General features: G+C 43.4%; 1 protein-coding gene across 6 annotated transcripts; it reads right to left on the bottom strand.

The window, feature by feature from the left end:
• Nucleotides 1–4,354: 4,354 nt before the first annotated feature.
• On the bottom strand, nt 4,355–14,998 carry LOC133928817 (RNA polymerase II C-terminal domain phosphatase-like 4). 6 transcript variants are annotated; one of them, XM_062375306.1, is made up of 8 exons: nt 14,692–14,998; nt 8,424–8,542; nt 7,745–7,869; nt 7,358–7,538; nt 6,248–6,537; nt 5,636–5,824; nt 5,457–5,495; nt 4,355–5,111 (listed from the first exon to the last, which is right to left on the bottom strand). In XM_062375306.1, exons 1-8 carry the CDS (start codon nt 14,901–14,903, stop codon nt 4,686–4,688), a joined length of 1,581 nt encoding a protein of 526 aa, XP_062231290.1. In that variant the 5' UTR covers nt 14,904–14,998; the 3' UTR covers nt 4,355–4,685. The 6 variants fall into 6 exon arrangements, with proteins under 6 accessions (XP_062231290.1, XP_062231291.1, XP_062231292.1 ...); XM_062375307.1 differs by having other exon boundaries at nt 7,745–7,866; XM_062375308.1 differs by having other exon boundaries at nt 8,424–8,497; nt 14,692–14,997.
• Between the last annotated feature and the right edge of the window lie 6,403 nt (nt 14,999–21,401).

Genomic DNA, 21,401 nt, shown 5'->3' with positions numbered 1-21,401 from the left:
ACACTCCAAGTTTTTGTCGAGAGCCTATCGCAGTATGCTGAGGTGGTGGTATTGAGATGTATACAACACACCCAAATTTAAGCATATGAGAAATATTAGGTTCTATGCCTCATACTATTTCTAATGGAGATTTTTCCATATAAGTAGATGTTCTTAATTGCATGAGTGTTGTTGCATAGAGCATTACGTGCCCCCAACAAGTGGTGGACAACATGCAATTTTATAGTAATGGTCTTACAATAAACTTGATCCTCTTTATTAATGATCCTGCTAGGTCATTTTGTGTATACATATGTGGGACTGAGTGCTCCACTTTAATGTCCAATGACATGCAGTAGTCATTAAATACCTTCGAGGTGAATTCCTCAGCATTATGCATTCTGATGGGATTCAATTCTATGTCTAGGAAATTCGCTTTTAATTGAACTGTTTGGGACATTAAACATGCAAATGCATGATTTCTAGTAGAAAATAGACATACATGACTCTATTTAATGGAAGCTTCTATTAATACCACAAGTACCAAAGGCCCTAACAGAGGATTAATCAGTCCACATATATCACCCTAAATGTGTTCCAGGAATGAAAGAGAGTCTGCTTAAACTTTTAAATATTTATTAATTTCCCTTTTGAACATGCTATGCAAAAAAATCTTCTTGATTTGGAAATTCTTTAGTTTGCAACTTATGACCATTTAAAATCTTCATGATTCTCTACATCATACTAATTGCTGGATGTTCTAGTCTATTATGCCGTATTTTATACGATTCTTGGTTTTTAAATATTGTTTTGAACGCAACAAACCCATTCATTGGTTTAATGTAGGTGTAGTATTGGCTTTCTTTAATGGAAGAGAAGCTTTCAAAAAAGCCTTTTCATATTCGTGTTTCTTAGTCAAGATAAGATGTTCTTCGCCATTATCATCATTTATTTCTACATGGAAACCATTTACGTGGATATCTTTGAAGCTTAACAATGTTCTAGTGACTCAGGATAAATTAATGCTTGAGTAATTACTAATATTATACCATTAGGGAGTAATTACTAATATTACGTAGGTGTAGTATTTCTACTAGTGCCAATAATTTTTTTACCACTTCCAATGATAGTCATTATAAAGTCTTCATATTTCTGAGTGTTTGAAAATAATGAGTATCTCCAAGTACAGTGTTTGCGGTGTAATTGTCTACAAGATATATTTCCTTTTCCATAGCCATAGTACTTCACAATGTTCTATTAATAAAGCAATTCATAGATAAGAGATAACAAAGATGGGCTTTACAATAGAATAGATTCATTGCAATTGAGAATATGTAATACTTCAAATGTAATCTTCGAGCTCATATTATTAATAAGATAATCACAACTCTACTTCGAGCTTACAAAATCCACTTAAGTCATTGATGCTCCACTACTTCTATTACTATTACTACTCGATAGCTAATAACAAATTGGAAGACTATGCTGAGTCCCTATGCACATCTTCACGTTCTTCTCCAAGAAGATTATCATCATTCATGAGATCATCATCAAACTCAAGATCTTCATAATTGATACTGTTCCTTCAAGTCCATTGGTATGTCATCCATGTTGCCATGTTGGGTGTAACAGGCTTTTCTTTAATCTTCATGATCTTTTTGTTCTCTTTAGGCTTTGAGGCTTATTACTTCTTTTCTTTAGACTTGGAAGATTCTCCTTCCTCGAGCTCAAGCTTCTTACTTTTAGCATAGTGAGCTTCAGGATAGGATTTTTTCTTCTTGCTATGAAGTTCTTGGTACAATTCCACTATGCGCTTGGGAGTGCGGCAAATGCGAGATCAATGGCCCTTTCATTCCACACCTTTAACAATCATAGTTTGTTTACCATATTCTCCCCCCAATGGAGTATTCTTTGACTTCCAATGTCCCTTCTTCTTGAAGTCATTAGCTTTCTGAGCCTTTCTTTCCCCTTGTCATATCTCTTCTTGAAATATATACCATTTACTTTATATGGTGCTATTGTGCCAGTATGACGAGACAAATGGTTCTGCATTATAGTCTCATCTTCTCCCTAATCCTGCTGCAGTGCATTATTCAGGTTGACATATATTTTAGAGTTGTCTTTCTTATATTGGTGACTCACATAAGTGAGTTTGGGCTGGAAAGTGGACATGGTTTTCTCAATGAGATCTTTATCTTCAAGTTTTATACCACACAACTTCATGCATATAACAATTCCATAGAGAGCAGTATTCCAATCCTCAACAGTCTTATAGTCTTGGAAATGAAGGTTCTGTCATTCACATTAGACACGTGGGAGTAGTATTGTTTCTATCTTCTCAAAGCGTTCATACAGTGAGTCGCACGAGACATCAGGATTTCTCTCATTCATGTACTCATTCTTCAAATTAGTACTTAATTGATGCATCCAGAAATGCAGTGCCTGATCTTGCTTCGCTTATGTAGAAATAGTATCCTTATCTTTGAGTTTAACAGTCTTCAGGAGGTTCTTCTCACAAAGAATAATTTCAGCATCAAGTGATCAAGCCAAATAGTTATTACCACTGGGGACAAGTACATCAAACTCCCTGTTGTTTTCCTCTAGGAATTCAACAATAACCTTCTCCGATCTCCACTCGAAGGATCCAAGGCAACACCGACCACGATCGTACGAACTAGCATTTCTCGTATCGAATCGCTCGACTCTCGTACACATACCGGGCCATGGTCCTATCCCAACTAAAGAAAAAGAAAAAGAAAAGGAGAGGACCGCTTAACGTAGACATCAACCAATATCCGCCTAGGATCCCCTGCGCCACCCGAGCCGGCTAGGTTCGCCGCCCGCCCGCTTGGCCACACCGATCGCCTCGCAGTTCACGACCCGCAAGGTCGCAGCCGCGTTTCTGTCCGTCAGAACCCGAACACCGCCACCAAGATGCTCGGCAGCCGCATGTGCCGGCCGGGCTGGCACATGTCACGCATGCGTGGCGCCCGGAACTCGGAAGTCGCTGGAGGGAGAGAACCGCAAGGCTGGGGTCGGGTCGACGGGATGCAGGGAGCACCTGCTGGTGGATGTCACGAGGACCGGGAAGCCATGTGCAATCATTTTGGCCCTTCCTGTCGAAGAAAGGCCAGGTCGGTCTGGAGGACTCGGATTTGGACCTGCCGTTGTGCATGTGGCTTCGGTTCGGGTGTGTTCTTTTCGGCAGGGGCTGGCGGCAGCATCCTCATACAACTGCCGTCTATCAATCAGCAGTCAGGCTTGCATGGATCCAAGGTTGAGCCGCGATCTAGTTGGGGTTCTTGCTGTCACGTACGCAGAAAACTTTGTTTCCTTGCGGACTTGCTGTGACGTGGCCTCTGGCCTGCTGACCTGGAGCCTGTGAATTACAGGCGGACGTCTATGGCTCGAGAAATGTTCGGAGCGATAGTCCAAGGGAACTACTACCAGGAATCCAGGATAATGAGTGCTATAACAATCTGTTGAATTAGCCGGACTGGCAACAACCCCGTTAACTATTTGTTTGTGTTTATCAGTGCAGACTGCAGTGGACTTTCCGGAATCTGATCTCGTGACTTGTATTACTTGATCTCGTGACTTGTATTACTTGATCTAGTGCTAGATTAACTCTTATTATTGTGACATGTAGAGAGAAGAGAAATAGGTGAGGCTGAAGATAAAATTGATGTGGAAGAAAATTTTACTCATGTGAAAGAAAATTTTGAAGAGTTAGTTTTTAAAGAGGAGAAAATAAGAGATGATTCTAAAACATTGTGAAGTATGAAAAGTTGAGAATATAATCTTTTGAGAAGTATGATAAGAGATAAAAGATAGCAGTTGAAGATAACCACTGGAGATACCCTAACTACCCTTCTTCAGGAAAAAGATACAACCTTTGACGTACATGGCCGTACAACCATATACATTAAGCTCCGATGCATATCTAAGCCACCGTTCGCTCTGAGCCTTCTAATCATTGCTTAGTACAAGACATGTGAAAGTTCGTAAGCCTAGCATTGCCCTTCGAAGAGATGTTATTTGGGCCCTCGAATAGGAACAATTTCTAGGTACCTTTAAACTTTAATTATGAGACGTCTGGATTAGAAAGGCTCAAGAGTCTGGATAATGCATGTTTGACGACACACTGTCAATCACACACAGAAATCACGGGAAAGTAGAAGAAAGATTCTTGGTCGTTTGATGACAAGACGAATAGCCTGAATTATTCATTTTATCATTGTAACAAAAGGACTAACGATTCTAGTTAGCATTTCACATCATATGGTATGGAACCAAATTCATGTTATGCTCTTTAGGATCCAGCCTTCCAGAGTAACCTGCACCTTTTCCGGTGCACAATCATTTATGTGCTCCATTTTCACCTAGAAATTACGGAGTTCGATTTGCGATAACGAAAAAGGTCCTGCAGTCCAATCCTGAACCAGCACCTACAGAAGCAAGTACAAGCTCCAATACGTTTACATACATAATCGCCCAGCTTTACGTCAGTAAATTCTATCATAACCAAATCTAACTGCCATGAACTCCGGTAGTGTTACCTTAACTTATATGGTCTGAGGCCCAATGAGTTTCAAATCAGCAGCAAAATTTCACGTGGACCACAAACAGATGCGAAAAGCTAACTTTCCATCGCCCAAACCTATGATTGTTGCGTAGCAACGCCTACACTGCACGTCAGACATAGCTTATGAGTCAGTTGGACCTGTAGTAGTGGCAACAGCATTTTCTTTGCCTTTATCCTTCTTCTGGCCAGCTACAGCATTTTCTTTATCCTTGCTCGTTTCCTTCTGGTGGTCTTTACTTTTTTCCTTCGGAGGAGATACAGGAAAATCTTCCTCCGGTTGCCGGCACCATCGAAAATTAGCGGCTTCAATCCAGCGGAGGTGGACCAAAAACTTCTTGTTGTCAACAGCCCAGCGGGCCTTCTCTGTTCCCGGATCCACAGCTACAACGTGGGTGACTGTGGAATCCACGTCCACGCAGCAAACAGCACCCATTTGCTCAGCCATCTTCCAGATCATCTGATTCTGCGGGCGAGTGTTGTTTGGAAAAATCCGACTGAAGACTAATTTGCAGCCTTGCAGTACTTCCTTCCGTACCGTCTTAATCACCTACATAGGGGACATACAAACATAAGAAACAGACAGCGAGACATTAAACCAATAAGCCATTACACAGCAGATCTGTTTAACAACCTGTAGTTCAGTCATTTAAAAACTTATAAATACAACTGAATTTGCTAGTAAGCATTTATTTATGTTACCATTTTTGTTACTTCTAAACACATCCATAATAAAGGTTTTATGAGTAACAGTGAGTAGGGCTGTCCACATTCCACGAAGCAGTGATGGCAATTAGTTCACACTAAAGAACAATGCTTCATTTGTAAATATCATAAATAACTCTTGGAGCAGTAACAGATAACATGCAGGGTCACTGCACGTCCAATGGTTTACCTGTCTTACATCCCGTGAAGAAACATTAGTTTCAACGGCCTACAGAAGAGAAGTATAAAGCCAAATGATTAGACGTCAAATGCTCTGGTGCTCACAAGACTCAGGTCTACTGTGCTGAAAAGACAGTAAAAAGAAACAGAAAGATTAAATTTGATAAATCATGTACTTAAGCAACCAACCGAGTCAAAGAAAATTGTGTGTATGCGCTTCAAGACATCTAAAATGGTAGCCAAAGCACCATCACTCTCCCTTTCATCTTGCATTGACTCTGACAAAGATCTAAAGCCAAAACCAAATTGGCGACAGCTTGAAGCAAAGTAATGATATCTCTCCATCAGAATCAGGTTTTCTTTATGCTTCTGCCAGACCTGAAACAAAACTACATTTAAGGCTGACCACAGTATGCTCATACACATGAATGATGACTAACAGTAAAACCAGAAATTATCACTCTAACCCAGAAATAACAAGCAGGAATCAGCTCCTAGACATTGAAGCAATATCATTATGTTTGATAAATGAGGATGAATGTTTCTACTGTTAAGTCTATATGTTGGAAGGAAATAGGAAACGTAGAGCAGTAACTGCCCAATAAAACTTACAGTGACCAAAGTATACCGACATTATGACCTAGCTTGAGCAATAAACTCATGGCAAATAACTTGATATTTTTTCTATTAAAAAATGTTTCCAGTTAAGCTGTTGATTCCTATTAGATAGAACATGCACATAATTACTGAAAATAGTAGTATATTGTGAATCAATAACATTCCTTGAACAATAACACTTACATACTCAGTGTCATCAAGTATCACTGCAACACTTTCAGCTCCAAGAACCACATCAAGACCTTTCTGGTGTCGCTGAGTGCAATCCGAGTTTGAAATCACTTTCGAAGAGAAATAGACGTTACCAGGGTCAAGAAGCTTCGCTATTTCAATTGCATAAGCTTTGTCACCCATGGTGTATATATACATCTCAAACATATTGCTTGCTTCTTTTAAAAATTTATTAACAAAGGGTCTCAACTTTGTGAGCATCTGCATTGACTCTAATGTAAAGATGCTTCTGTTTGGATCATCTGCATTTAGGACAAAAGTGAGTCACTAGCTATGATAACCATGGACAGGCAACAATAGTTTCAGCAAGGATCAAAGTACATCAAACAAAGACAACAGGGAAGAACATAAGCATTTCCACAAAAAAAAAAAAAAAAAAAAAAAAACTAGAATGCATTAGAACTTAGTGTTACAACATTGTTACTTTCATCATATAAAAGCTGATGACCGATATTACTCTGCCAAATGGGATCAAGTTAGAAAAGACTTGAAGTCCATTTATGGGTAATACCAACTGATGATGCCAACTGCACTGAACAATTAAATATATTTGTCTAATAACAAACGAAATGGTAGCAGAGGGGCCTAAAGTCCTGGATAATGTCAATCTGTAACAGAAACAACATTATTCAGGAAGCAGGCAAAAAGCATGCCATGAATAGTGAAATGCTCGATTACATTAAAACGTTGGCTCTTCCTTCTTTTAGGAAAAATGTACTCACTCCAGTCCAAAATTAAACCATATATGTCATTTTTACTTTTCATTTTCTGAAAGAGCCAAAACAATTAATTTTGAACATAATTTTAGTAATAGTTACAAATTGCAAACTTACATCGTAGTGAAAGTATTATAACAGACTTACCCATGTCATTTCCCATGGAGTTTTAATACTTTCAAATATATTAGTGGCCAAATTTGAAAAGAGTTGAACAAACATATCATAGTCACATGCTATTACCAATTTTGGACTGGAGGTGGTACCTAATGATCATGGCCACAAAATATCACAGTTTGCAAAGAAATAGCTACAAGTGCTAGTTATAACAATGAGATAATATTACCTTTTGAAGCAATAGTTTGAATACCCAACTCATTTTCAGCAGGAGAAATATCATGGAGTTTGGTTGAGTTAATCAGTGTATGATCCAAGTCTAAGATAAGCACTAGCTTTCTTTCATGCAGTAAATTCTTCAAATCAGCGCCACGTAGTCTGTCAATTTCTGAAGTACCAAGCCTCAATCCCTGCATTTGAATAATTCTCCTAAATTTGTAAAATCCTACAAAGATACGGCACTGTGCAAGGACAACTGGAAATGTAAAATAAATGGGAAAACTTGAGAATGCATTAGACATACAATGCTAAAATTAGTCCCAAAAACATTAACACACTCCTGAGGTCTATGTTAGTGTAGCCCTAAAATTATTTGCTGTATTCAGTTTGAGGGTACCTTGTGGATGTAACCAAAAGCAACTCCTGAAACATCTTCCTCTGCTTGTGGCTTCCCGCATCGAAAGCAAAGTCCACCAAAATATCCAGGATGTGGACATACCTCAACATTTTTAGACGAACCTGCTACAATGTATATTCAATAATTTAACATGTCATCTATCATACTCATGGACATTCAATGGTTAAGATATGATTGCCTAAGCTGAAGATGGCTTCACACACTTTTGGGGAACATTTTAAAATAATAATAATAGACCCAAGACAGCTGGATAATTTTTTATAAGAAATTCCAGAAATGTAAATATAGCACAGATAATGGTTTGTAATATTGTATTCTGAATAAAACAAGGACAGCCACCTGGTCAGTTCGAACGGGTTTTCAAAGCACAAAAATGCAAGTATTTTTGTTAGAGCGCCGATGGGCAACTAAAGGGTACATTATATGAATGAGGATAGCCAAACTGAGCCCTGAAACCAGATAGCTATGTGCAACTTAAGGCCATGTTTGAATGGGCAGGGACTAACGGAAAATAAATGGGACAACCAACAGTCCAACACAATGCAGACTACAGATGAAAATTAATTCTGAACCACCACCATTTGAACTACGTATACGATGTCCCATTAAGCTGCTAAAAGTTACTGATAGATTTGCAAAACGAGACTAACGAGCGTACCAGTGGTATCTTTGTCAGGCCTAACTGATGTTGCCAGATCTTGGTGTTGTTCCTCCACTCTACACCTTTTGGTACTGCATTTTGATGCAGTTGCAGCAGTCAGATTCATAGTACAAAATCTACAAAAAAATCATGATTAGTTCTTACTCAACATAACTTCATCCCATGTTCTTCCTTCCCTTTCTTTTCCCCTAATATTAGGATGCTCTGCCCATCATTATCGTTCAATGATAACTAAATGCTCTTGCTACCTAACAAGAAAGGATACCCCACTTAATACAGGTTCTATTGCATCTAAATCATCTGATGCAGAATTTTTACCAATGCATTTACATGCTTTTCTTTATCACTAATGCCTCCATGGTCTTGTACATACCCATTTACAATCCTATCAATATCACATTTTCCTTCGATGTTACAAATTTGAAATTGCATGCGAATCATTGATCTAACACATTTTTGGACAGATATTGAACACGAAAACTAAGTGCAACCCTGACCACTGATCTAAAAGGAGGCCACCTGGGTGCTAGGCACTACCCTCCCGCCTAGCGCCTAATTGCCACCTGTCCCCAATCAAGTGCTACGTAACCCCGCTGCACGCCTAGCGCCTGACTCCACTTATTCTACCTCAGCCTGTTTGGATGACAAGGGCTGGGTTGGGATTTAGATCAAATTAAACTAAATCCTAAGCTGACAAGTAGGTGTCCTACTACTTTAGTGCATGCCAAATTAGAAACTATCAGGACCCAGAGAAAACGCTAGGAAAGGAGTCTTTGAAGTAACGGGAGTTTACATAGAAAAAAAGTGTACGAGGGCCACACTTGAACTTTAAGGCAAAGATGGACAATATAATAACTAGGAGCACTGGAAGGCTTTTTTACATCGGAATTCAGATTGTCTAGGATTCACATTTCCAGTTGAGATTCTCTTTTATATTTTGCTCCTGAAATGGAAGAATTAGGTCTTTGAGAAACAAAGCCCATGAGAATTCCATTAATTATCTCAATAGACAGGATGGCTTTATTTCCGCCGAACAGAATGTAATATCCTCGATATTATGGGGAACGAACCAGAAACAAGAGGGAGGCTTCCAGAGGAAGTAATAGAAAGGGGAGGACGATTACATCTTTTCTACCCAGACGGAGCACTCCTCTCCTCTGCCTTCTATAACTCACGCTTACCCGGCTCGTGGGTCAACACACTCGACAACTCGACACCCGGGCCTCAGCCCAAAACAGCGCTCTTTCCCGCCTGCTGTTGGACTTGGTTTCCCGCCTCCTGCACAGCCCCTACTGCAGTTTGTCACGCTGTTGTTGACAGGCATGGAAATCTCTGCCTTACAACATAGTAATCTTCCCAACTGGACATAGGTTCAGGGAGATTAGATAATTTAATCAACACTTGTGTAACTGCGGCATTTCCTCTTTTGACTAGCCTCCTGGTGATAATAGATTCGGGTTCTACTGTCTTGCCTTCGAGTGTGACAGGTTCAGGCAGGTCAGAGAAAATGGGACTGTGATCTGGAGTGAAGGGTTTCAACTGGGAAACATGGAAAACTGGATGAACCATGCTTCCAGCTAGTAATTCTAATTTGTATGCTGTAGCACCCAGCTTCTCTAATATTTTGAAGGGCCCAAAGTACTTGAAAGCTAATTTTGGGAACGACCAGTTGACCACTGAGTGTTGAGCATATGACTGAAGTTTTAGTATACCTGTTCGCCCACCTGGAAGAAGCGATCAGAGCGTTTGCCATCAGCATAAGTCTTCATTTTGTTTTGAGCACGAGCTAGCTGCTCTTTCAAGAAATCACTGAATGCTTGGCATTCTGCTAGTAGATCAGTGGCTTCAGTTTTATCAGTAGAATTCATGTCAGGCACCACACCATAGGAAGGCTCCACACCATACAATGCCTTGAAGGGTGAACATTTGAGTGAAGTATGGTAAGAGGTGTTGTACCAAAACTCAGCTGAAGGGAACCATTTAGCCCACTGCTTGGGAACATCATGTACATCACATCTTAGGAACATTTCTAAACATTGGTTAACACGTTCCGTTTGCCCATCCGTTTGTGGGTGGTAAGCAGAACTGAGTTTCAACTTGTGTCCAAACGCTTGAATAAATCTTGCCAAAATGAAATGATGAAAATCTTGTCGCGGTCAGAGACTATGGTTTGAGGCACACCATGCAATTTGATAATGTTGTCCAAAAAGATGTGAGCCACTTACTGTGTTATGAATGGATGTATACGACGTCATTTTGTGGTATATTTGCACCAATGTACATACACATATACATAAAAAGAAGAATAAAAAAAATGAAAAAAAGAGCCTCGGCCGGCCCTTTTGCCTTTTGGTCGGCCTGGCTCCCTTCTCCTCTTCTCTCCCGGCCAAGCCAGCCCGGCCCGAAGTACCCCTGCCTCCTCTCCTTTTTCCCGGCCTCCGGCCCAGCCCGATCACCCCCGCTCCTCATTCACCCGCACCCAGCCGAGCTGCCCTAAGGGGGGGGGGGGGGCCCTGTTTCTCTTCTCCCTTGCTCCCGAGGCGCCACCTCTCTCTCCACGCGCCGCCTCCCTCCTCGCGCTTGCCGGCTTGGCCGCGTCGCACGCCTGAGCCACCCGCTCCTCCCCCACTCTCTCTTTCCCCTTCTCCCTACTCTCTGGGCCTCGCACCCGAACGTGCTTTCGGCCTATTGTGTTGCTGCCTGTTCTCTTGCAGGTGATTGGTCTGGTCGACCTATTGAGCCTCTGGCTTCTAGGGTCGTGCCATAGTAGGGGAAGCTAAGGGCGAAAGCCCTAACAGACATCATGCCAATGTCGATGACAGTGGCGCCCACGAGCATCACAACCTCCCTAGAGGTGCCGTGCCATGGCGTAGCTTCCCCTGGGATATCTTCAGGTGAAAACACTGTCTGGATTCCCGAACGAGTGACGGCTGTTCCTTCATCGCTACCTTCCTGAAGACGTCATTTCGAAAAATCCCTCTGCTGTTTCGTGTTGCTTTTGACGGCACTCCTTACACCATCCTCCATTGTTGCTCCGACCCTCTCCTGATCAGTGAGGCTCCCATCACATTCGGCTCTTCGCGACAGTGACTGTGCTCCGACGTCCCAGGATCCATCTTTGAGCTTGCGATTTGGCGTGGGAGTCGTCGACCGAGTCGGGTAGTCAGGCGTGGGAGCAGTGCTCCGCCTGTTGAGTTGTCGGGGTGTCCTGGTCGAGGTGCTAGCTGGGCATAGTTACTTGCGGTGTAGCATTGTTCGGTGTGGATGTTGTTTATTGTGTGGTTGCTGGGTTGTAGCTGCTTTCCGTACCTTCGTCGTCCAGTTGTTATGGGGTTTCTTTCTTTCTTCTTTATCTTGCTCGTGAGCTGGGCTCCGCGGGTTGTACTACTGCGTATGTTAAGGTTTTCGGGCCCGGTTTTCCTTATAAACTGTGTCACTCTTTCTTCTTAATACAATGACGCGTAGCTCCCCTGCGTGTTCGAGAAAATTTCAGCTAGGCTACCATAAGATGGAGGTGGTACTCCTTGGAGCCTGATAAGGGAGCCTTTGTACCGAAATTCCAGCCACTTTAGGAGCCAATCACAAGTCATAGGTCTATGATGTTCTAACCAATCCATACCGAGGATCAGGTCATAGGCTCCCACCTCCAAAACTTCAGCATCAGTTTGAAAGGTATGGCCTTGAATCCACCATTCCAATCCTTTAACTTCTTGTGTGCATTTTATCACATTGCCATTAGCCACCCTAACTGTCATTGGTTTGGTCTCAGTTGGAGTGTACTGCAACCGTCTAACAATGCAGAGTTCAGGAAAGTATGTGAACTGCCAGAGTCGACCAAAATGAGCATTACTTGATTTCGTACTAGAGCTCTTAGTTGAACCACTTTGTTAGATTGTGTGCCTGAAATAGCATTCAGAGATAGATATGCCTCTTCTTCGGTAGCAGTATGTAAGAAGTTGCATTCCAATACATCGAGAATGTCATCTGATAAAATGCCTCCCTTATCTGAAGTATCTGTCTCAGTAGTGTTCAGCTGACCCAGTGGAGGGCATTTGTGAGCAGGACTGTATTTATCACCACATTTGAAGCAAAGGCCATGCAACCTTCTATATTCTTTCAATTGTCTGGCTTTCCAGAGACCACCAGGAGGTAGTGCTGGTTTACTGTCAGCTTTAACAGGCATTGAGCCATGTTTTGCAGATGATGGTTTAGGAAGTGAGTACTTCTTACCCCTTTCTAATAGGCTTTCCTGCACTTGAGCTAAAAGTGCTGCTCTATGTATAGATTCCGGTATCTGTATTTCTACTGCAGATCTGATATCTTCTTTGAGACCTAATAGAAACTGAGAAATCAGCATTGTTTCACTCACTGTATTGTCATACAGCTTGATGTTGTAAACAAGCTGCTCAAATTTCTGCTTATACTCCTCCACAGTGCCTACTTGGTTTAGAACCAGCAGGTCCATGTCCATCATCTTGTTACGGTGGTTATTGAGATCAAATTCAGTTATAACAGCAGCAACAAACTGATCCCAACTCGGCATGACTATAGTAGGCTTGTAAGATTGATACCAGTAAGTTGCATTCCCAGTGAGATGCATAGAAACAGCAATGACGCGAAATGTGTCAGGTATCTGATATAACTGAAAGAATGCCGAACATTTGTCTATCCAAATTTTCACATCAGTACCATCAAAACGTGGGAAATCCATCTTTGGCATCCAATGAGACCTAGCATGAGCATCACCCCTATATCGACCATCATCATGCATAGATGCATCAGGATACTCAGGAGAATGAAGGGGTATTGTAGATAGTTGTACAAACATCTTACCAGGAATGTGCGTCGACGGTGAGGCAATTGGACGCGCACCTGCTATGCCTAACTCTGCTTGTGCTGATGATGCTGCATATGAGGAAGTCTGCAAAGCACGAGCAACATGACCCCGCTCTTGTTGAACCACGCTTAGTGGGCTCATAGCAAGATCCACTTTGGTTTGCACTTGTTCCACTTGCGAACATTGCGGAGTGACCGTGACGCTAAGAGTATCCACTTTCTCTGTAAGTTTGTCCAAAGCTTCAAGCAGTTTCTTCTCCATCTCCAACATGACACCGACGATGTGTCGGGCTTGCTGGCTGGGTTTGTAGGGCGCCATACTGACCTCTTCTCCGAGCTGATCCAACCTGGGTAGCGGATTTACAACAGCCACTCCAAAGAAGCCGTAACCATCCCCAGGGAATTTCATGGATCGAAGCCTGTCTCTGATACAAGTGTAATATCATCGATATTTTTGGGGAACGAACCAGAAACAAGAGGGAGGCTTCCAGAGTAAGTAATAGAAAGGGGAGGACGATTACATCTTTTCTACCCAGATAGAGCACTCCTCTCTCTTCTATAACTCACGCTTACCCAGCTTGTGGGTCAACACACTCGACAACTCGACATCCCGGCCTCAGCCCAAAACACCAGCGCTCTTTCCCGCCTGCTGTTGGACTTGGTTTCCCGCCTCCTGCACAGCCCCACTGCAGCTTGCCACGCCGTTGTTGACAGGCACGACACAGAACAAAATCCACTAAAAGCAACTGAATTATCTGTCTAGGCTGAAGCTTCTCGAATAAATGAAATTATGGAGGCTTTAGCTAGCAAACACAAAAAACACCAGCTTATGATTATTTTTGGAGGGTTTCTGGTTGAAGGACTTGAGTCATGCCCAAGTTTCAGCTTGTAAGCCCATAAGCTGAAGATGAAACCAGGACAACAAGCCCTTAACCAATACGTCAACCTAGCTAACACCGAAGAATGGATGGCTTTACCTTACAAGCAATTGTACAGAGAGAAATGTTAGAGTCTATTGTTTCCATGAATATCAATTCACAAATTGACCTCATCGAATGATTAACTCACCGGTTAATAAGATTTAGTGGTGTGCTTTGTACGCAAACAGTACAGACCCCAGTAAACCCCAGAAAAATTCCCCCAGTTCACCAAATCTGTTCTAACTAGGATCCCCCTAGTCGAACTCCCCACAATGCAAGTAAAACAGAAGCGAAAATCCTCAAGAATTTGCTTTACCCAATCGAAAACGAAGCCCTAATGAGCTCAAATTGGAGCAAAGATGTTCATCCAACTCATACACCGAAACCGGTCATCCAACTCTACAAGGCGCGTGGTGTACAAGCTTCTGATCGCATAGGAGAAGCAGCCAAACCCAGCGATAAGTTTGGTGTGAAGTGAGAGGAGGGCGGGGTGTAAAGGCGGCGCATACCCGTTCTGTTCTAGGGTTTCAACTTCCACATCCTCTTCCTCCTCCAACTCCTCTTCGTCCTCGTCGTCGCTGGTGGGCGAGGCGAAGGGGTCGCCAGGGGAGGCGGAGTCCGCGGCGGAGGCGAGCTCGAGCTCCGAGTCGAGAAGCGCGGCGAAGTCGTCGCTGCCGCTTGATGACGACGGGGCCGGCGACGGCGACTCGGCGAGGTTCATGGGCGCGGCGCCGAGGGCAGAAGGGCAAGGAACTCGCTGGGTGGGGGGGCACACGGAAAGAGGGGCCCGAAGAGGCGGCACACGGAAAGAAGCCTTGCGGTGCAACCAAACAGTAGAGAGATAATCGCTCAGGTATCACTACATTGCTGCTGACGATAACATACAAATTATCCTGATTTTATGTATATAGAGCAAGGTGGCAAATAAGATATCACTGGGATCATCGGTGGCAAATTAGTGAATGCCCCTCCCATGAAAGAAGGGAAGGAGCATATTGGAGTACGGCTGCCAACAACCCGAGCTTGAGCCAGGCTGATTTGCCCTTCTAGCTTCAAGGCAGGCTTAGATGAAGCTCGAGCTCGGCTTGTGCAATATCATCCCCAGTTTAGGCCGTCGCTGCCATGGAAGAAAGAGAAAGGGTGTGGCGTCAGCTAGTCGGTGCATCAGCTAGTCGACGAGCAATGTGATTAGTGGAAATTGGAAAGGCGGCATCTAGCAGGGTGGGTAGAAAAGAGGCAACCAAAGGGAATGGAAGATCCGGAGGCACTAGACTGGATGGGGCCGGCGGCCGGCGGGATGTTAGTGTCGGAGAAGATGCGGCGGGCGACGAGATGAGAAGGCTGGAGGAGATGCGGTGGCCAAAGGCGATGATGAAACGGATTGGACGAGTGCGAAGCGAGTAAGAGACGAGGAGCGACAGCGCTGTTTCGCAAGAGTCGAGGAACTGTGGAAGATGATCGGGCTATGTTGAAGGCTCAGACTCGGCTCGGCCTAAGTGAAATAAGGACATGAGCAACAGGCTGAAAAATTAAGGAACCATGCTGAAGGCCCGGACTCGGCTCGACCAAGCTCGTGAGGTTTGAAGCAGGCTCGAGTAGCTTCGAAGCCTGGAGACTAGGGAGGCGAAAAGGGAAAATAAATACTGAACTCGTGGTAGTGGTGGATTTTCCTATCCTACAAGTAGCATCTAGGTAAAGTTGGACGTTTTTTAAAAGGGGTTTATGGTTGCATTAAACTAGAAGGAACAATACATCTCCTTTTACATTTAGACCCTCAAACAACACAAAAATTGAAAAGAAGAACATTAAGCTCCTCAACGTCTTCTTCCTCCCGTCCGACACCTTCCACCGCACATCCCGGCATCGTGTTGATGCAGAACAACACGAAACGATGAAGGTTAAAACCATCCCTCCTGCTGACTTGAATGGAGAAGCTCAAACTTTGAGAAGCCGCAGTATTTAGCACCACCGGAACTCCCCCAAGGTGCCTATTCCACTGTGAAAGACCATCGGAAGCTTCACCACCAAAATCAGTAGAGGAAAACCACAACTGGCTCCTTCATGTCCAACATTGTCGAAGATAGAGACCCAGACCCCAACTCATACGTCGTTGAATCAAAACTTGGCAACCCAAAACACACCGAGAAAAAGGTATCCACAAAATCCCCCCTCCACCCTTTCACAATGGATCCTGCTTATATACACAAACCACTCAAGGAGATCGCCAGAGAAGAAGTCGATAAGGACATCGTCGTCGAAGACCACTTGAGGAACAAAAGTTGGCGTATAACCTTCGGTATAGACACCACCGGACCCCAACCTAGCAAACTACAACTCTAGAAGCTACTAACTACACAATCAGCTACCTCCTATGTTGATATACCAATTACCCTCTTCCTCTAGCACCGGTGAGGCCACCGAAGGAGAGAGGACGGCAAGATCGACGCCGGATCGAAAGATCACCTCCGTTGGATTTTCTTCAGAGCGTAGACAAGCACAAATGGTCTTGACGCTGTTTCGGAAGCCAAAATGGAACTGAGATCACATCTGCACAAGGACCTTGATGGACAACTAGTGGATGCAACGGAGTATCACCGTGTTATTGGTTGTCTCAGGTATCTACTTGACACACGGCCATATCTCTCCTTTACTATCGAGGTGGCGAGTAGGTTCATGGAGAGGCCTACAGTGATGCATCACAAGGCGGTCAAGCAGATCCTCAGGCATGTGAAAGGCACTATGGATTGTGGTCTTGTGTCTACCAGAAGAGGAGAAGTTGAGGTGATCACCGGGTACACGGATAGTGATCCAACTGGTGACAATGATGACAGGAAGAGTACCGGGGGCATGGTGTTCTATGTAATGAATGCCTATTATCATGGAATTTGCAGGAGCAAAAAATAGTAGCCCTGTCCTCATGTGAAGCTGAGTTCATGGCAGCAACGGTGGCAGCATGCCAAGCGTTGTGGCTCAAAAGCTTGTTGGGACTGCTGACCGAGAAGGAGAATAGCGCGGTGAAGCTGTTTGTTGATAATAAGTTCGCGATCACATTAATAAAGAATCACATATTCCATGGGCGCAGCAAGCATATCGACATGAGGTTCCATTTTATACGTGAATGCGTCGAGGGGGGACATGTCATTTTGGAGTTCGTTTGCACAGATGAGCAATGAGTTGATGCACTGACGAAGACGTTGCTGGTGGCAAAGCTGGCAACAATGCGGTACCTGCTAGGTGTTTGCAATCTTGGGCTATGTCAGGATTAGGGAGGAGTATGCTGGACTTAATCCTGAGGTAACTCGGAGCTCCTGGTTTTGCAATGGCAACAACAAGAGTGTTTTGTCCGGTTTGTGGTGACCATGGCAAATGCGGTGTGCGTGGGTTTGTATCATGCGATGTGCATGTTTAGATCGAGTCTGAGTAGTACAGATCTTGGGATAGCATGGTTCCAATTTTACGCATTGCATAAGTAGCTAGAACCTACTATATTTTTTGGAACAACGTACTTTATATTCGAGAAGAGAATAGAGGAAAAAATTACCCCAAAATATTCTGTTTTTCTCTGTTCTTCCTCGTTTCTGAACCTGCAGGATTTGCTATAGTACTCGAGAAATCGAGTGGCAAACTGGGCTAAGAACCAACACCTCCAGGAATACAACGAGAAGTTAAGCCCATCCGACGTTTGCTTCGACAAGATGGCAATTTAGGCTAGGTTCAGAATCTGCCATTTGGGTGGATGAACAAGAAAAGAGGGCCCCGAGTGGTTGGGTTGATTGGTGATATGATCAAGATAGAGATGGATGAACATGAGAAGATCAGTGGTTCATTCCTACGTGCAAAGGTTCGCATTGAAATTGACAAACCGTTGAGGCAGGGCGCCTTGCTGAAAACGGACCAACACAGTGAGCCAAAGTGGTATGAGATTCAGTTGTGAGAAACTCCCTTTCTACTATTTCTCATGTGTTCTAATAGGTTATACTGCAATTGAATGTCCTACTCCGGTTCCTCGGAATTCATAGGGGAAATTGCCCTATGACATAAAACTTAGGGCACCGGAGGAGAAGAAGAATTGACTCCAAAGCTTCAGTCAATCCATGGAGGAAACGTTCGGAAATGCATCATCTTCAGGCTCGAAGAATGGCCAGCCCTCGTCGGGCTGGTCTGGAAGTAATCGTCGGTCCCCACTGGGACGGATGCCGCAAGGCAGCTGTTCCAGGAAGATCATCGCACCGGGCAGCGCAAGAGAAAGTCGTCTAAGGAGCGTGGCGTGGGTGTCCACTCTGGAACACAGGAGTTTAGGGCCTGTTTGTTTCAGCTAGAGATTCTGAAAAGCAGCTTATAAAAGCTGGATTGTGAAAAGCTGGATTGTGAAAAGCTTTTAAACTGTAGATTCTAAAAAAATTTAATGGACAGTTTAGTAAAATGGACTTTCACAATCTATCAAAAGCTGAGGAAAACCAGCTTCTCATATTCTCACAATCCAACCAACAGATTTTAAAAAACTATAACCAAAAGCTGCCTGTTTGTTTCAGCTTTGGATTATAAAAGCTGAAAGCCAGAATCCGAAGCTGAAACAAACAGAGCCTTAATCTGCCGCCGGAGGATTCTATGGCCATGGTCCTTGTTGGCCTGGTCAACTCTAGGCTGCAACAGTAGGATCAGGAACCTGATGAAAGAGATAGTGGCAACACGGAATTGTAGAAGAAACAGGTGGTCTCCAACAGACCAACACTAACAAGAGTGCACGATCGGTGCCGACTGCAAGGCAGTCCCGCTGGGCACAATGAAAATCTTAAATGTGAACTGCCGGGGCTGTGGAAGGCTCGAGGCAGTTTCAGAACCCCGCGATATTGTGGAAAGCAATGGTCCCTCGGTGCTATTTCTGATGGAGACAAAGATGGAGGATACAAAGGCTCAAGCAATCCACTAGGTTTCCCAATGGTTTTACTGTGAGCACGGATGGGAAGAGAGGAGGCCTAGCTTGTACTCTTCTAGAAGTGGAATGTTACAGTGGTGATACAGGAACACTCCAAATCAGACATTGATGTCGTGCTGGCATGTGATGATTTGGGGGGAAAGGAGTTGAGATTCACGTGCTTCTATGGGGATCCTACTCGATTCAACACACCAATTCAGTACAAGCACAAGAGAATACTCCGATTCCAGTACTTGATTCAAGTAATCAGTAATACATATGGATAGCTAGGCCTAGATTGGGGTAGCAGCAACAGAAGAAGAAGAATGGGATCGGAGAAACAGAGCACGAGGGAGGGTCTAAACTTGAGGAAGAAGAAGATGTTGTTCATGGTTTCTGTTCTTCGGTCCCTTCCGCTCGCTGCTGCGCTGCGGCTTTGTAACGCACTCACCTCCCAATGTGATGGGCCTAGAGGCAGCCCATCTTTCAGCCCGGAAGCCCATGTCCAGGGCGCAGCCCGTGACAGCGGAGCATAGACGTGAGAAAAGGAAGGAAAGCTGGTACATGATGCCTTTTCTACGTGCACAATTTGTGGGGGGGGGGGGGCTCCCGTGGTTCTGCGCGGGGGACTTCAATGAAGTCCTGCATGCGGAGGAGCAGATCGGTGGGAACCGGCGAGAAGAATGGATGATGGACGGGTTTCGTGCGGTTGTCGATCACTGTATGTTCACTAATATGGGGTGCAACAGACAAGGAGGAGGAGAGCACATCAAGGTGCAGCTGGACCGTGCCCTAGGTGATTCCGAATTCATCAAGACTATGGGAGGTAAGGTGGTTACACACATTCCCCGTTTCCCTGGTGCAGTCCAATCACTGTGCGCTCCTGATTGAAATCTGATAAATGGTGTGCACGATGGATTACGTATAAAATATAATATCAGAGAGGTGAATAATTACGGAAACTAAATTCATATTTTAATTTATCATAAAAAAATTTAATTTAATCTCAAAATCAATTTGGGACAAACTACTATCACCTTACTAAGAAAAATACAGAAAAATCCGACGGTCCGATGGCTCTCAAATTTTAACCTAGAAATTAGACAATGATACGAAACTTCTACAAGAATAATCAAGTCAATCGTATCTCTGGATCATGAGTTATGATTATTTAAGCAAACTATGACAGACGGTGACGAAATAGATTAAACACAAATATTGCGATCATGCAAGAATTATGAAAATTCAACCAATCAAACTTTTCAGAACTTTAGCTTGATGCTCTAGTATGATTTTGAATGGATCAAACCAAAACAAATTCCGGCGATCAAAAGTTCCTCTTCTTCCTAATAAGAAAAACCCTAAAAACTCTGTAATCTCTGGTGTGGGTACTGTTCACAACCCGACACAATTCTCCTTTCATATCGGCACAGTAGCCATCCTAAAATTTGCCACGGACTCATCATTGCACGCACGGGCATTGACTGCGAATTTTTTTATATTATTTTAATACTTGTAAAATTACATATCCGTTTGAACATTTTGTAAGACTACGCTACCGTCACATATTCACTAGGCGAGAGCAATGTCTTGCCCCATGAACGAGTGACACCTTATGAGCCATATGATCAGACCGACCTGATTTTAATAACGCAAATGACATGGTGGCCGCATCAACGTTTCGCTTGTTAATTGGACGAGACCTTGCTCTCACCTGGTGAACAAACGAGACCTTGCTATCAGTGTGCCCCCGTGGGCCCATCCAAAAGGTGTCGCCCCATTTATAGACAGGACCTTTCGGGTATATAATGCAGCCGAATCGTAACAGGCCGACATCAGCAGCCATTTGCTTTCTGCGTAGTCAAGAGAGCGAGGGAGAGAGATGAGAGAGGGAGGAAAGGATGAAAGGGGAGGGGAGGGAGGAAGAATAGGAGACAAAGCCCTGCTAAAGTGAAAAGGTAAATTTTTTACTTTATTTTTTTATAACCTTGGTATGACAACCACTAGGGCTACGTTTTAACATAGGTTAGAGGCTAGATCTAGGGTTTATATGAATGTTAAAATGTAAATCTATGTTTAGAACTAGGGTTAGACATAGTTTAACAATTAGATCTAGTTTGTACTCATATTTTAGCAATTACATGTAGTATTTAGACATATGTTCGGTATTAGATGTAATATTTAGATATAGTGTAGACATAACGTAGGTAATAGATGTAGAATTTAGAGGTTTTTGGTGTAACGATATGGGTTTTTTTTTTACAATGTAGATTAACTGTTGGACCATGTTTTTAATCAATGTTG

Source organism: Phragmites australis, chromosome 9 (assembly GCF_958298935.1).
Source record: "Phragmites australis chromosome 9, lpPhrAust1.1, whole genome shotgun sequence".
Taxonomy (NCBI): Eukaryota; Viridiplantae; Streptophyta; class Magnoliopsida; order Poales; family Poaceae; genus Phragmites; species Phragmites australis.
Note: the sequence above shows the minus strand (reverse complement) of the source record. Positions and strands in the feature narration are given on the sequence as shown.

What these genes read in the sequence shown, in the direction of transcription:
- LOC133928817 (XM_062375306.1), bottom strand. Translation starts at nt 14,903, where the DNA reads ATGAACCTCGCCGAGTCGCCGTCGCCGGCCCCGTCGTCATCAAGCGGC. An exon ending in CTTTTGGTTACATCCACAAG is followed by an intron (nt 7,539 to 7,744) that starts GTACCCTCAAAC and finishes ATTCAAATGCAG; the next exon opens with GGATTGAGGCTTGGTACTTC. An exon ending in CTTCACGGGATGTAAGACAG is followed by an intron (nt 5,112 to 5,456) that starts GTAAACCATTGG and finishes TCCCCTATGTAG; the next exon opens with GTGATTAAGACGGTACGGAA.